The following is a 15,460-nucleotide window of genomic DNA, read 5'->3' as shown; positions in this document are numbered from 1 at the left end:
CTGTCCCATCCTCAGCCCTATCACTCCAGTTCCCATCCCCCCTTGCCAAATTAGTTCAAACCATCCCCAACAGCTCCAGCAAACCTGCCCACAGGGTTATTGGTCCACCTTAGGTTCAGGTGTCCCTTTTGTACAGGTCGTACCTTCCCCAGAAGAGATCCCAGTGATCCAGAAATGTGAAACCCTGCCCACGCACTAATTCTTCAGCCATAACTCTACATGCATCTTGAATATTATTGGTAAATTTCTTTATTATTGTTGCATGTACAATAAAAAAACTTAGTTTTCCATGCAGATCATTTCATCACATAAGTACATTGAGGTGGTACAAGGGAAAACCAGTAACAGAATGCAGAATATAGTGTTAAATGTACGGAGAATGTGCACTAGAGACAGACAGTAAGGTACATGGCCACGATGAAGTAGATTGTGAGGTTGAGTCCATCTAATCATACAAGAGGTCCTTTCAATAGTCTTATAATTATGAGACAGAAGCTTTCCTTGAGCCTGGGAGTAACTTGCTTTCAGGCTGTTGAATCTTCTGCACAATGGGTAAGGGGAGAAGAGAGAATGACTGGGGTGGGAGGAGTTGTGAATATGTAGGCTGCTTTACTGAAGCAGTGAGAAATATAGACAGAGTCCACAAAGGGGAGGCTGGTTTTTATTACGTGTGCTCACAACTCTCTGCAATTCGGACAATCATCGGCATGTTGCTGGGTCCCCTGCAATTAGCTTGGTAATAGTTACATAAACTATTATCATTGGCAGTCTGGTTCAAATCATAACTATTCTGAATATTTGCTATGAAAAATTCCTATGAAAAAAAGTTGTGAAGTGTTTGAGCTTACAAGTAGGGCTAAGAAGGTTTATTGTGGGAGAAGTTATGAGAGGTGTTGGTAGAAATAAATGTCAGAGGTTCCAAAAATTAGAGCTGAGAGAGACTTAACAGTGGAGTTCTGTAACCAAAGGGTTAAAATGAATCCATGAATGGAGAAAAGTAAAGAGTAAGATTTAAAGACAAATATAAACAAAAACAAAAGCACAATGGTCTGAATAATCTCCCTGCTCTGAAATTGTATAATTGTGGCCTATTGGTTAGGTCTGAAGTGAACACAATTTAGACAACTCAATTAATTTATAAAAATCTGGTTAGGCCACATCTGGAGAATTGTATACAATTCTGGTTGCCCCACTAGAGGAAGGATGTTAAGGCTTTGGAGAAGGTGCTGAAGAGGTTTAGAGGGTATATTCACGAGAGGCTGGACAAACAGGTTGTTTTCTTTGGAGCAGCAGGGGCTGAGAGGAAATCTGATAGAGGTTTATAAGATTACAAAAAAGCATAGATAGAGAAGACAGAGTATCTTTATCCCAGGGCAAAAATGTCTAATACCAGACAGAGGGCATGCATTGAAAGTGAGAGGGGGCAAGTTAAAGGGGATGTGAGTGTTTTTTTTTTACTTAGAGAGTGGTGGATACCTGCTATGGTGGTAGAGGCCAATACATTAGAGGCTGTTAAGAGATGTTTAGATAGGCAGATGGAGGGATATGAACATCGTGTAGGTAGGTGGGATTCGTTTTTGGGAGTTTTTGATTTACTTTTTAGTAGGTTCGGCACAACACTGTGAGCTAAATGACCTTTTCCTGTGCTGTACTGTTCTATGTTCTATGTTCTTCTTCTGCTGTCAATTTGCGATGTTGACTGAGGCCTGGGCAGGATTGTATGGAAGACCAGCAGTTGCCCATGCTGCAAGTCTCCCCTCTCCACGCCACCCATGTTGACCAAGGGAAGGGCACTAGGTCGATACAGCTTGGCACCGGTATTGTCGCAGAGCAATGTGTGGTTAAGTGCCTTGCTCAAGGACACAACATGCTGCCTCAGCTGAGGCTCAAACTAGCGATCTTCAGATCACTAGACCAACTTGGCCATGTTCTAGTAGACTCCAATCCACCACTCATTCAGCATTCAACACTGAATTGAAAAATCTACATCAAAGATAACTAGTGTGGAATTTTTAATCAGTTTAATAAGGTGTGTCAAATTGAGCTTAAGGTTTGATTGCATTGTTATGATGATGTTCAGGTAATTTTACCCTCTGGTTTACAGACAGTACTTATTCTAATCACACAGCAGCCATTAATGTACTTCAGAGAAAGCAGAAATGCTTTGGGATGATGTTTCTAGTTGTCGATTATCCATAGCTTGCTGTGCCTAAAGGATAATTTCATGGTTTTCATCGCAGCACAAGATTTACTTGTTATATAAAAACAGCTTAATTAGAGAATGGAACCTCAGATAAATAAAGGAGCGAAAACAGGATAATTTATTCAGTCACCCAGAGGTAATTATCAAGGTAAGTTCGGGCTCAAAAGTGATAAAAGAGTAAGAAATGGATAAGATTATACACTTTTTAAATTTCATTCAAACCAAATTACTTGGTGACATTTATTCCAGTCTAATTATATCTTTAAGAAGAATCTCTTTCTATACAGCAGATATGCAATGAAAACCCAAACAGCAGTGCCCACTAGATCCTGGAGCAGGCGCTCAGCATGCGTACTCTCGTACTTCATTTCCCAGCTGAACGGGAAGTATCCACCCAGTATAGAATGTCCAACATAAACGAAGATTGAATTCATTCCTGTAATCAACACAGAATAAGTAGGATTTTCATTAATCTCCATTGCCTACCAGAGACTCCCTCTATTGTCCTACTGTGCCTTGCTACCCGAGCTGAGCCTTTGAATTAGAGTAGTTCTGGTAGAGTGCCAGTATTGACATGATGGGCATAATGGTCTGTTCTGCACTGTAACCATTCTATAGTTCTACATTTCAAAAATAGATGATCTGTAGTTAGTATTGTATTGGGCTGATCTTTATGAAAACTGGCACGGAGGCTCTGTATTCCGTGACAGGGCATGATAGTTAGGAGAGCGCAGGAACCAAATGAAGCAGCTTCTTTTTCTGATGAAAGGTTTCAGTCCAAACCTTTGACTCTTTATTCCTCTCCATAGACACTACCAAGTTAATTCCTCCAGCATTGTGTGTGTGTGTGTGTTACTCTGGGTTTCCAGTAACTGCGAAATCTCTTGTGCTTCTTTTTCTCAGCATGTGTGGATATACTGTACACCTTGGCCTCAGATTGGCTTTGAGTCAGGTTTTAATGTCATTGCTCAGCAAACCCCTACTATACACACCTACCCTCTATCCCATTTCTGTAGTAATCTCTATTACTAGTAGCTGAAATTTGTTAACCAAGTTTCTACCTTCAAAGATTCCTTCCCTGAACAGTTTCAGCCCCATATTCAAATGGTTCTTCATTTCCTATGGAGAAGCAAGAGACTGCAGATGCTGGAATCTGGAACAACATACAAACTGATAGAGGAACTCAACAGGTCAGGCAGTATCTATGAAGAGGAACGGACCAGATGAAGAATCTCAACCAAAAAATGTCAACTATCCATTCCCCTCCATTGATGCTGCCTGACCCACTGAGTTCTTTCTGCACTTTGTACGTTGCTCATTTTCTATAGTCATTCTTTCACATATCCCTCACTTTGTCCCTTTTGCTTAAAATTTCTCTCAGCTGCCCAAGTAGTCAGATTTTTAATGGCTGAGTGGGAATAGAGAGGGATGTCCCAGCCAGCCCTGGTCTAATATTCCAGCTTCATCAACCAATGTGAAAGAGATAATCTGATGACCATTGATTTTTGATCATTCAGGCTGTTTCCTTTGCTGGGGCAGTGTATGTGTATGCTTATTTTCACCTGCCCAGTGTCTAGTGCATCTGACCTCACAAAGCTTTAACACCCTAAATCAGAAAGATCTCACAGCACTAAGATTCACCCTGTTCACCAGTGAGTTTATCACAGACTCCACAGAAGTAACTACAACTGGGTTCCATTGATGGAAAAATAAATGTTGGCCCCCTAAGTTAATTTGTTGTTCATATAACATCTTATTCATAGCACGGAAACAGGCACTTGGCCCAAAAGATCCATGCTGGTGTTGTTGGCCAGCACCAATCTCTTCACAATCTTTGCATTTAACCCTATCAACATTCAGCTTTTTAACCCTTTGAGTCTTCCTTTGTCTCTACTTGTGCTCATGAGTTTGACAAGATTACCCCTGAGGATTACCCCTGAGGTTTCCCCAGGATGTTTTTTTTAAACTGTACTTTTTGTAATTATCTGACATTTATCGCTATAAATTCTAGTCTTGAACAAACTAGCTTTTCAGGTATGTATCGTAACAATATAAAAACAGTTCTTTCATTTCTCATTCCTTCAGCTGGAGGGGAGTGGTAGATTCTGACAGATGGAATAGGCTCAGGATGAGGAGCCCAGGAGAGTCTTGGGGTTGGATAACAGGGAATTAAGGCCTGGAACTCTGGGATTTAGTACAAAGACCACACAGAATGTGTGAAAAAGGATCTGTACAGTGGGGTGAGGAGGTAAGACTTATGGAAGCCTCGTTCAAACATTGAGTTGGTGAAAAGGTTGGCCTGGGATGGTTGTTCTTGGTCTAAGTTCCTCTGAAAGGATTCAAACACGGCACAGGGAATTAAGTCATTGCATGTAGGGCTGACACGCAAATCAGGTCAGATTCCATTGGGTGAATCACCCCTGGTGTGTCCAGTGGAACTTCCAGGGTGAATTGATACAAACCACAAGACAGTCATTATAACAGTTCAGTACAGATACAGTAAATTCTCAATTGCGTAACACAAAAAAATGTTTCAACAATGGGGATTTAAAGGGTATAACAATACTTCGGTAATTTGGTTCCTGGAACTCTCACTTTGCGCCTTACAAGTTGAACATGAAGACTAAATGTAGAAATTGGCTAACCAATTGGTGCATTCATATTCATGATGATGATATCACTTCCTTAACAGCCACATGGGCTTGACTATAAAGGGGCACTGGGCCAGTTCGCTTCAAATGATGCATTTCCTAACAGTATTGGACAGACAGAAAATAGCTGTCTCAGGGTATTGTCCTCCTTCATTAAACCCTCCACATTCCATCTGTTCTGATTTACAACAAGCATAACCAATAATGATCTCAGCTCTCCATCAGACCGCGGAAATATGGCACTGTTAGACTTATTTAATGCAGCTTGCAAGGGAAGGCACAGCTTTCTGTGGAATATATGCCTTTACACAAGAGAATCTGCAGATGCCAGGAATTCAGAGCAACACACACAAATGCTGGAGGAACTCAACAGGTCAGGCAGCATCTATGGAGGGGTGTGACATTTCAGGCCGAGACCGTTAATTGAGAGCGAAAAGGAAGGGGGAAGAAGCCAGAATAAGAAGGTAGGAGTAGGGGAAGGAGCACAAGTTGTCAGATGATAGGTGAAACCGGGTGAGGGGGAAGGTGAGTGGCTGGGGAGGAGGAATGAATTGAGAAGCTAGGAGATGATGGAGGGGGAGAGGTAAAGGGCTGAATAAAGAGGAATCCAACAGGGGGGAAATGAGAGAAAGAGAAGGTGGAGTGCCAGAGGGAGATATGGGCAAGTGAGGGGAATAGAAGGAGTAAGAGGGGATCCATCCTTCCCCCCCCCCTCCCAGATGCTTTCCCACCTGCTGAACATTGTCACCACTTTGTTTCAATGCCCTGGCAAAGAAGCCCAATACCAGATGCCCAGCATTCAGTATTTTGATTCCAGGGGCTTTGCGGTTCAGTGTGTTGAAAAAGAATCCTAAAGATCTCAAGATAATTTCCAAGTTTCTAACACAAGTGCAACAGTCTGTGATTGATAGTGTGCTTGCAACTTGTATAGTGAGAACTAGAATCAGTGTACAGGGTATAGAGACCATTTTGGCTACATACCAGGGAAAATGAATGGCTCTCCACCCCACCACTCCTTCATGTCGATAACACAGTACATCAAACTCAGCAGGATGAAAGAGAAGCAGCCTGTTGTGGTGATGAATGACAGGGACCTACAAAGACATAAAATTAATATATCAGCAAATCAAGTACCAATTCAGTGAAATCCAGAGGTTCTTGAGCAGCTAGTGTTAGGTAAGCACGCTCAAGCCAATGAACACAACACAGCCGCTGGTCACATGCATGATTCCCCACCAGAAATCCCAGATTATGGGATCACAACTTTAAATTGTAGATGTATGGTATCAGATTGATTGTGAGAATATGGAGAGACAGTGCGCACGTGGCCAATGGGTGGCACATTGAACCGACTGGGCTCTCTCTTTTGGGCGGGCTTTTGAGCGTGCGTATTTTCATCTCAGCGGGCCTGGTTCGCTCCTACACCAAGATGCCGAGTGTGTGCCGTATGGACATGACTCAGGAAAATAAATGTTCAAAGCATACCACTCTGCTGTCATTCTTGCTCCATACATACATAACCATAGAGATATAAACTATATTGATAGTTTATAACATCTTGAGAAACACCACAAAGAAGTTCCCATTTGATAACAATGTTCCACAATATGTTAATGTTCTGCTGAACCGTTTTTGATGATGTTACTTCATTGAGGAATAAAGGAAGAGACTCGCAGTAAAACACAAAACCACTGCTCAATGCTCCAGTGGATTTATTAGTGACTGTCTTATACTTTATTCTAGATTCTCCAAATATGGTAATATCCACTCCACACGTACCACACAGACCATTCCTATGAGAATAGTAACAAAATACTACGGCCACATTCATGAATTTCGAGACATCAGAGACAAATCAGCATCTTGCTAGATTCTGCTTCACACAAATACAAAGGATAAGACAAAAGCTTGCCTTTTTTAAAACAGTGGTTCCTTGCATGACATGAAACAGAAAGCATTACAGTAGCATTGACAAACTGATGGTATTCACTTTTCACTTTGAATTTGAGTGTTCACATTCTCTTGGGATCAAAGATGATTTGATTCCACTCCAATTTTTCAGGTTGTGAGATAACTGATAAAGTGGGGACCACAGACCATTCCAAATGACCTACCAGATGGGATGGGTAGGTGCGTCGCCAGCTTGTGAAGTGGTTGAATCCGTCCACCATTTATGCTGGGCTTCTGAGTGCTCTGGATGCATGGAACTGAAGCTCTCAATGCCATCCTAAAGGCCCTGTCAGCATATCAAACAGTCATGGGCTCAGGTTTTCCAGGAATTAAAGGAGGCCTTGAACCTTCTCCACTGTCTGGCTGGCAATTTCTTCCCAGAGTTTGAAATAGACAGCTTTTTGGAATTCTGGTGTTTAGAATTAAGTGACCTGCTCAACGTGGCCAAATAAGCATAACTCGGAGATGTTTCTCTGGGAGGGGACATTGTGATCACAGTAAAACGGAGGCAACATCTACACTGCAACTCAACCCTGAACTGTGTCATCACAGAAAAATACCAAGAGTACAGAAGAAAAACACTTCGAGGATGTTCTTAAAACTTCTTTGAAGACACGCAATATCCTCAGCAGTGGGAATTCCTGATTCCAGACAGATTAAAATGGAGCATGCACATGTAGAAAGGCATTGAGGAATGAGTCTTTTTGCAGGAAGTTCAGAAGACACTCTATAAGAATCGGTCCCCTTGCTACCCAACCACCCAGCTGCTCCTTTAGAGCAGTGGTCCCAACCACTGGGCTGCGGACTGGTACCGGGCCGCAAGGAAACGATATGATTTGGCAGTATGAAACAATATGAGTCAGCTGCAGTGCAGTTGTCGGCTGCAGTCAGCTGTCGTTTCCTCGCGGCCCGGTAGCACATGCTTTGCGGCCCGGTGGTTGGGGACCACTGTGTTAGAGTCTGCAGATTCCACATTTGCCTCATCAGCCACTTCAATGTTCAAAGAAGAGCCCTGGGGCTAAGTCACCCTCAACACCAAGGAAATGACTAGAGAAAAGAAGATGACAGGTTGCAATGGCAGCAGAGCAGTCCATGCCCGCATGTATGGAAATATGACACAAGAGCTGATGAACACAGACACTGTGTCTTTGGTGTTATCGGGAAGAAAGCACCAACTGGTTCTTTCTATTTTACAGATATCCATTAAGAAAATCTAATGATAACCAGAACTTTGATCAACACTATTGACTTTGCAACTAAACAAAAAAAATTGTGAAATCTTGACCTCTTCTGATTCAGTTGGTTGTCCACAGAAGTACACGAGACCCAATAGCAGTTTAACATACAAACAGCTGTCTCAGATAGTCACTTAGTTCCTAACTAAATTGTGCATTTAGCTGCTTACAGTTTCAGTAAGGTGAACTTAAGGTAAAATGCTACCTCCCAAACTTTAAAAATATGGAAAATAATTTAGAATATTACAGAACTTTGAGGAAAAAGTTTCCTCAGTGCTACACTGGAGTGTGACCTAGTACTGTGAACACAAATCCAAGTACTAACCATCAAACAAATACTTGCATTTATATACAGAATAAGTATAGCTGTAATAAATACGTTTTACATAATATGAGACAGAGAGACGGACAGAGAGAAAAAAGGGGGGGATACAGTATACAAGTTGTTTTTAGGTATTTTTAAGAGCAGCATTATCAGCTTCGCTCTGAACTACAAAAGGAGAAATGAAGGCAGATGGCCAAAAGTGTGCTCAGAGAAATACATTTTATAAATTATTTTGGAGGCAGAAAGTTGATGGGTGGGGGGAGGTGGGGTTGAGAAGTTGAGGAGAGGACTCAGATTGTAGGGCATCAAGAGCTGAAGTAATAAATGCCATTGAAGATGAACCTGAATTGAGGGATGGTTGGAAGAGAGTGCCAGCAGTAATCAACTCCTTTGTTACAATCATTGGTTACTAATAGAATATTCACAGTGATAACAATATTTCCATGGATGGGGGTCATGAAAAGAGAAAAGCTCTCTTTCGGATCACTGAAATATGAGATCAGCACAGTATTTAAGTGCATTAACTGTCACTGTCTGCTTCTCCAATCATACCCTGACCACTAATGAAAACTGACATTGAAAGGAAATATATTGTTGCCCCCTGCTGCATCTCAAGTTTGTCAAAAGGCAGATAATCAATGAACAACACAACATACTGTGGTTTCCAACAGATGATAATGTATGCAAAATAATTTCAATCAAGGATGAAAATGAATAAACAACAAAGATCAGGAGTGATTATTTTAATGAGTTGCAGTGCTCAGATCATTGGCAGAGAGCCACCTTTATTTCCAAATCACTTAATGTTCTGATCAATCGGTGTCATTATGTTCTCATTTTAATCTTTCAAAGAGAAGCACAGTGATGCTCCCATTGGTAAAACTCTATTTCCGTACCCTTGGTATTTGTTGACATTACTGTGCTATTCCCTCCCCCCCAATCCTTTCCAATTCCTCCACCCTCAATCCTCTCCTGCTGCACTTTTCCCGTCCTCTTCCTGCCCCATTCCCCTTTCACTCTCCTGTCCAATTCCACAAACATAGGGAAGTAGGCAGGGGAGAAAAAGAGGAACAGGGCAAGGGGGAGTCTTCCTCTACCTTTACCTTTGGCCCTTCCCCATCCTTATTTCCCATCCACTCACTGACCCATTCCCTTTCCTCTTCCCTCATCCAATTCTCCAAATACTCTCCCTGCCCTGTTCCTCTTTCTCTCTTCTGCCTTAATCTCTATCCTGCCACTACCCCTTCCCCATCCTTTACCTGCTCCGTTCCCCATCTTTTACCTGCTCCATTCCCCTTCCCTTCCCCTGCCCAATTCCCCAAAACATTCCATCTGCCCCATCCCTTTTCCTCTCCCCATTCCACTTTCTCTTCCCCTACCATTTTCTACATCCTTCCCCCCGCAAAATTCTCCAGCCCATTTCCCATCCTCTTTCCCTGCCCTACTCCATCATTTCCTCCTGTCCTCTTCTCCACCTCCATTTCCCATCGCTCATGCCTCTTTCCCCCTCTTTCCTCCTCCCTGATCCATCAGTGTTCTCCCCCTGCTCTATCCTCTCTCAGTCTTCTCCAATGTACAATGAATCCACACTTGCCTTTTGTGCATTGTAAATTCACCCACTAAAATAAACCGAATTTGATTAGTACACTATGCTGCAGCACTGCTTTGAGATCAAGTCAGGATAAAAGGTTTCCAACAGACCCTTATCACAAAGGATGTTTTAATTTTAGCTGAAAATGCCAATCATTTAAAAAACTAAGATATGAAAAACAAATAGATTCACATATACATTTTATTAGGTATACCTGCAGAGTAATGCAAATATCTAATCAGTCAATCATGTGGCAGAAACTCAATGCATAAAAGCATGGAGACATAGTTAAGAGATTCAGTTATTGTTTGGATGAAACATCAGAACAGGAGAGAAATGCGATCCATGGGACTTTGACTGTGGAATGATTGTTGGTGCCAGTCGTGGCAGTTTGAGTATCTCAGAAACTGCTGATCTCCTGGGATTTTCATGCACAACAATCTCTAGAGTTTGCAGAGAATGGTGTGAAAACAACAATTATCCAGCGACTGGCAGGTCAGCGGGCAAAAACACCTTTTTAAAGAGAGAGGTCAAAGGAGAATGGCCAGACTGGTTCAAACTGACAGGAAGGAGACAGTAACTCAAATAACCATGCGTAACAACAGTTGTATGCAGGAGGGCATCTCTGAACACACAGCGCATCAAATCTTAAAGTGGATGGGCTACAGCAGAAGACCACAGATATACACTCAGTGACCACTTTAATTAGGTACAGAAAGTCTTCTCACTTGGACAGGGTTGCAACTTCTTGGATTCTCCCCTCTGAGAATGGGCCAATAACTGGTGTTGATGCAAATGCTAAACTCTTTGCTGTGTACACTGCCTGGGCACTTGTTTAATGTTTGAGTTGCTTCCACTTTATTTAAGAATTTAATTTATACTTGCAGATTGTTGACTTGCCTGGGTCAGATATTAGGAATAATTATCTTTAATAAATTGAGCAAATTTGGTGATATCTGCACTCTGATGAGCTGATGCATAGTAATACTTCCGACTCCTTAAAAAGCATAATACAATAGCTTGAGGAATTCATTACTGGATTTGATTGTTTTTGTGGTTCAGGTCATATTTTCTGTCTTCACAACTGACCTAAGCTGATAGAGTTAGAAAGTCATAGAAAAATATAGCACAGAAACAGTCTTTCAGCCCTTCTATTCTATACCAAACCATTTGAATTGCCTACTCCCATCTACCTGCACTTGGACCATAGCCCTCCATACCCCTACCATTCATGTACCTATCTAAATTTCTCTTAAGTGTTCAAATTGATCTCACATACACCACTTGCACTAGCAGCTCATTCCACATCTTAAGTGTTGTTTAGTTTTATTTCCCTCAGAATCACAGCAAACCAATCTGCAGCATTTTAAGTGCAGCAGACATCAAAAGTTATTAGTGATCTGTGTTTAGTCTGAAGAAATTCTTTCCCTTTCAGTCTCATACCCAATCTGCTCAACTCTCCTCCCACTGACCACTGTAAGCACAGCACCAGTAGCACCTTAATTATATAGAAAAATATAATTGCTTTAGTCACAACCTCATTAATATATAGCAGGTAAGAAGTCAAGGTTCTTGAGCAGTCTCCTCATTTGCAAATGACAGGAAAAGAAAGTTTTAAAAATATTGTTTGTTAAAACAATTCTTACTGTCCAAGCAGATTTAGATTTAGAGAAAATTGCATATGCTAATATTTTGAGTTGTGAACTATTAGTTGCTTAAGCTAATTTGGTTAATTTTGCATGTGAATTTCCTTTACCTTTCATATATTGAGAGTTTGAAATGATTTGCTTCACAAGCTTGAGTGAAAATTAGCAAGCTTATTTTGTCAAGTACATGGAACAGCACAGAATGCAAAATTTGTACAGACAAATTATCTGTTTGGTAATAACTGCAGTTGCGACCTGCTAATTTCTAAGTTCTATCTTCAATAATGACTTGTTAATCTGTAACATTGAAACAAAGTTGGAAATGAATGCTCCATGGTAATTACACTACAGTGTGTACCTTCTGTGAACATGAAGAGCTGCTATTCACCAAAAATGTACATAGCTTTGGCATTCTGTATTTACACAAAAATATACTTTCAGGATCATTACTTTAAATTAAGAAATAATACAATCTTGAATATGGAGAACTCATTCACTGAGAGTGGGATGAAAAGAGTGTCAAGTTTTGCAGATCAAATAATAATATTGGGAGAATGGGTGAAGCATTCGAGTAAATGGGAATTGATTTATTATGGTCACATATACCGAGATACTGTATGTGGTAAATGTTGTTTTACATGCCATCCATACAGATAATTGTAAACGTACTGTATGCACAGTACATTAAGGTAAACCAAAGGGAAAAGCAGTAATCGAATGTAGAACATAGTAGTACTTTCAGTTACAGTACAGGTAAACAAAGTGCACGGACATCACCAAGTGAAGAAACAGCCCTTTTACAACGAATTCCAAGTTTATCTAGTTAAGTACCTCCAGTACATTAATTTCAGAGGCAAATTACAACTCGCTGATGCTCCCAGATCATGTGGTTAGCATTACTTGCCTTGGATGGAATTCTAAGCAAACATAGGCAAAGTTAGGAGGAGCAGATGCACTCCCTCACTAAGCCAGCAAGCTAACCCGATTCCCATTTCCTGCAATCTATCCATGAGTCCCAAATTAATTGGTCCATGTATCATGATCTCAGATACACCATGCTCTCCATCCTCACTGCTCTGAGATTGTGGACAGGGGCCACAAACCATCCCGATCCAACAGCCAGGTTCTCAAAAGCATCCATTCAATTTGACAGGAGCCATACCACCCCATATTTTAGAACCCAGATCCCCCCCACCCATGACTCCTTTCCTGTCACTGTAGTGTCTAAATGCCAGACATCTAGGGCCGTTTTAGCCCCAAGGCCATAAAGCTGGAGGACTTTTCTGAGAGGATGTCACAAGCACATAATATTCTGATAATGGAAATATTGCTCACTGAATCACGATCCTCAAATAAGCCGGTTGCAAATTGTAGTACACCATTGGAGCCCTTGGAAAAGATTGGTCTTTGGGGCTGAGCAGAAACAAGCTGATTACATTACAATAGAATAAAAAGTTCTGGAAATATTCAATAGGCTAGTCAGCAGTTGTGGAGAATAAAAACATGAACCTTTCAAGTCGATGCTCTTTCAATCAAAACTGGAAACAATAGAAATTTAACATGTTTTAAGCTGTGGAGGGTGTAGGAAGATCATCTCAATGATTGCTGTCATCCCGAGGGAAGCTCATCACCACCTTCACAAAAGGTAATTAAGCGCTGGCCCAGCATATGAACCCAACACTCTTTGAATGAACATAAAACAAATGGAATCTTTGTGATATGAATGACACTGCTTTCCCTTTATCCATTCTATTTGTTACATCCTCAAAGGGTGACAACAGTAAAGATCATATAATGCAGACCGGCATTCACATAAATTTATGACAGATTAATTATCACCCTTCAGATATTGAATTAAAGCAATGTTCCACCTTCCCAGAAATACGATATCAAATATCATATCCCCAGCCGGCAACATACAGACCATTCATATCATTGTTAATGAGATCACACTCCACATAAGAATGGTTACTGCATTTACCCAAGTTGCAACCATCACCACACTGTAGCCTATTTGGCACAATTTTAGATATTTTCAATGTGTGGTAGGAATTAATGTAACAACAACTTTCTTTTGTTCTGAGCAGAATGCGAAACTATGTAAGCTACATGTTAAATGCATCAAATTAAAGGATTCATATTTGATTATTTTTAGTGGAGTCTCTTTTCTCAGAATGTTTAAACAGCACTTACCAAAGATTTTTATTGACAGGGATGAATCCTTCCTCCCTGCTGCATTTTGTTAGGACCGCTGATATTATTCCCTGCAAGCACAGGAAGTAAACATTTATTGAATCCCTAAGTACATGGAATGAGAAATAAAAGAATAGAAGTCTGCAGCAATATTTACAATAAACATTTGTATTAATCCTGTAGATAGTCATTGAAAAATGAAAAACAAAGCTTCATTTGCTTTTATAAAGGAATATCCTTTATAAAAATTACATACAGAGTAAATCTTCAAACTGAAACTTATCAAAAGTTCAAGTTTGTAGTAAATTTATCATCCAGTACATATATATCACCACTTACTACCCTGAAATATGTTTTCTTGTGGGTATTCACAGTAGATACAAAGAAAAACAAAAGAATCAATGAAAAGCTACACACAAACAAACAAGGACAAACAGCAAATGTGCAAAAGACAAACTGTACAAATACAATAATAATAATAATAATAATCAATAAATAATATTGAGAACATGAACTGAGCATCCTTGAAAGTGGCAGTTCAGTGTTGAGGCTAGTGAAGTTATCTATGCTGGTTCAGGAGTCTGATGATTGAAGAGTAATAACTGTTCTTTAACCTGTAGTGTAAGACCCAAAGCTCCTGAACCTCCTACCTGAATGCCAAAGGGCAAAGAGGTCACAAGTTAAACAAATACATGTACATTCAAAGACAAATCTACTGCATCCCACTTACTGCCTGTATTTAAAGTATACAAGCACGGTCATAGTCTAGCATTCTGGAAAACTCAGACTTGGACAATGCAGGAATAAGATCTGGAATCCAATATCTTTTCTTAAAAAGATGTAATACCCACATTTAAAAAGCTGTTTCACAAACTAGAACAAAAGAAGCACATCTGAGATGTGGTCTTAATTGCTAGATGGGAAATGAGCAAGTCAGTTTATGCATGGCGTGTGCTCCCATGAACTGCATTCTAGGTAATAGTGCAGAATTCATCTTTAGCCTCCCGCAGGCAGTGTGGCTTCACTATGATGAGGTGGAATTCTGGCTATTTAATTAGAACTAAATATTGGAAGCAGGGAGCACGGTGTACTCCCTACCCAGCTCCAGTCCTAGTCTGGTCCTATCGACCTGCACCTGGACCATGCCCTCTATACCTCTCCCATCCATGTACCTATCCAAATTTCTCTTCAATGTTGAAAATTGAACCCGCATCCACCACTTCCGCTGACGGCTCGTTCCACACTCTTATCACCCTCGGAGTGAAGAAATCCACCCTCAGGTTCCCCTCTGGGTTGTTCTGGACATTGTTAACATTTCTCAGGGTCCTTTTGCATGGATGAGTCAGGAAGGCCAGACTGTTTAATTCCGTTGTCAGATTTTGATCTTTAATTTGTATTTGGGGTTTAGTCAGGTTTGGAAAAGATGAGCAAATCCACTGAGACACTGGTTTGCTTAGGCATAGACACCAGTTTAAAACAAACCTTTCAGTTCAAGGTCAGATATTAACTGTTGGGGTAGAGATGCACTTTTGCAACATGAATGACAGTGTTTCATTGTATATTTACAGATAGATAAAGCTTTGGCAACAACTGTAAGAGGTAGAAATCCCTTGCTGAAAACCGATCCTTATTGATATTGATCTTTAAGTAACTACTCTAACTATAA

At 40.6% G+C, this 15,460-nt stretch overlaps 1 protein-coding gene across 1 annotated transcript in view; it reads right to left on the bottom strand.

The window, feature by feature from the left end:
• Nucleotides 1-233: 233 nt before the first annotated feature.
• The window catches only part of LOC140714445 (heparan-alpha-glucosaminide N-acetyltransferase), a 366,646-nt gene continuing 351,419 nt past the window's right edge, over nucleotides 234-15,460 (bottom strand). The window contains exons 16-18 of the mRNA XM_073025743.1: nucleotides 13,795-13,865; nucleotides 5,836-5,948; nucleotides 234-2,639 (exon numbers count right to left, since the gene is read on the bottom strand). Coding sequence (XP_072881844.1) covers nucleotides 2,458-2,639; nucleotides 5,836-5,948; nucleotides 13,795-13,865 — 366 coding nt within the window. The 3' untranslated portion in view covers nucleotides 234-2,457. The remainder of the gene's footprint in view (nucleotides 2,640-5,835; nucleotides 5,949-13,794; nucleotides 13,866-15,460) is intronic.

Source organism: Hemitrygon akajei, chromosome 21 (assembly GCF_048418815.1).
Source record: "Hemitrygon akajei chromosome 21, sHemAka1.3, whole genome shotgun sequence".
In the NCBI taxonomy this organism is placed as follows: Eukaryota; Metazoa; Chordata; class Chondrichthyes; order Myliobatiformes; family Dasyatidae; genus Hemitrygon; species Hemitrygon akajei.
The sequence above is the reverse complement of the archived record's forward strand: the minus strand, read 5'-3'. Positions and strand labels throughout refer to the sequence as shown.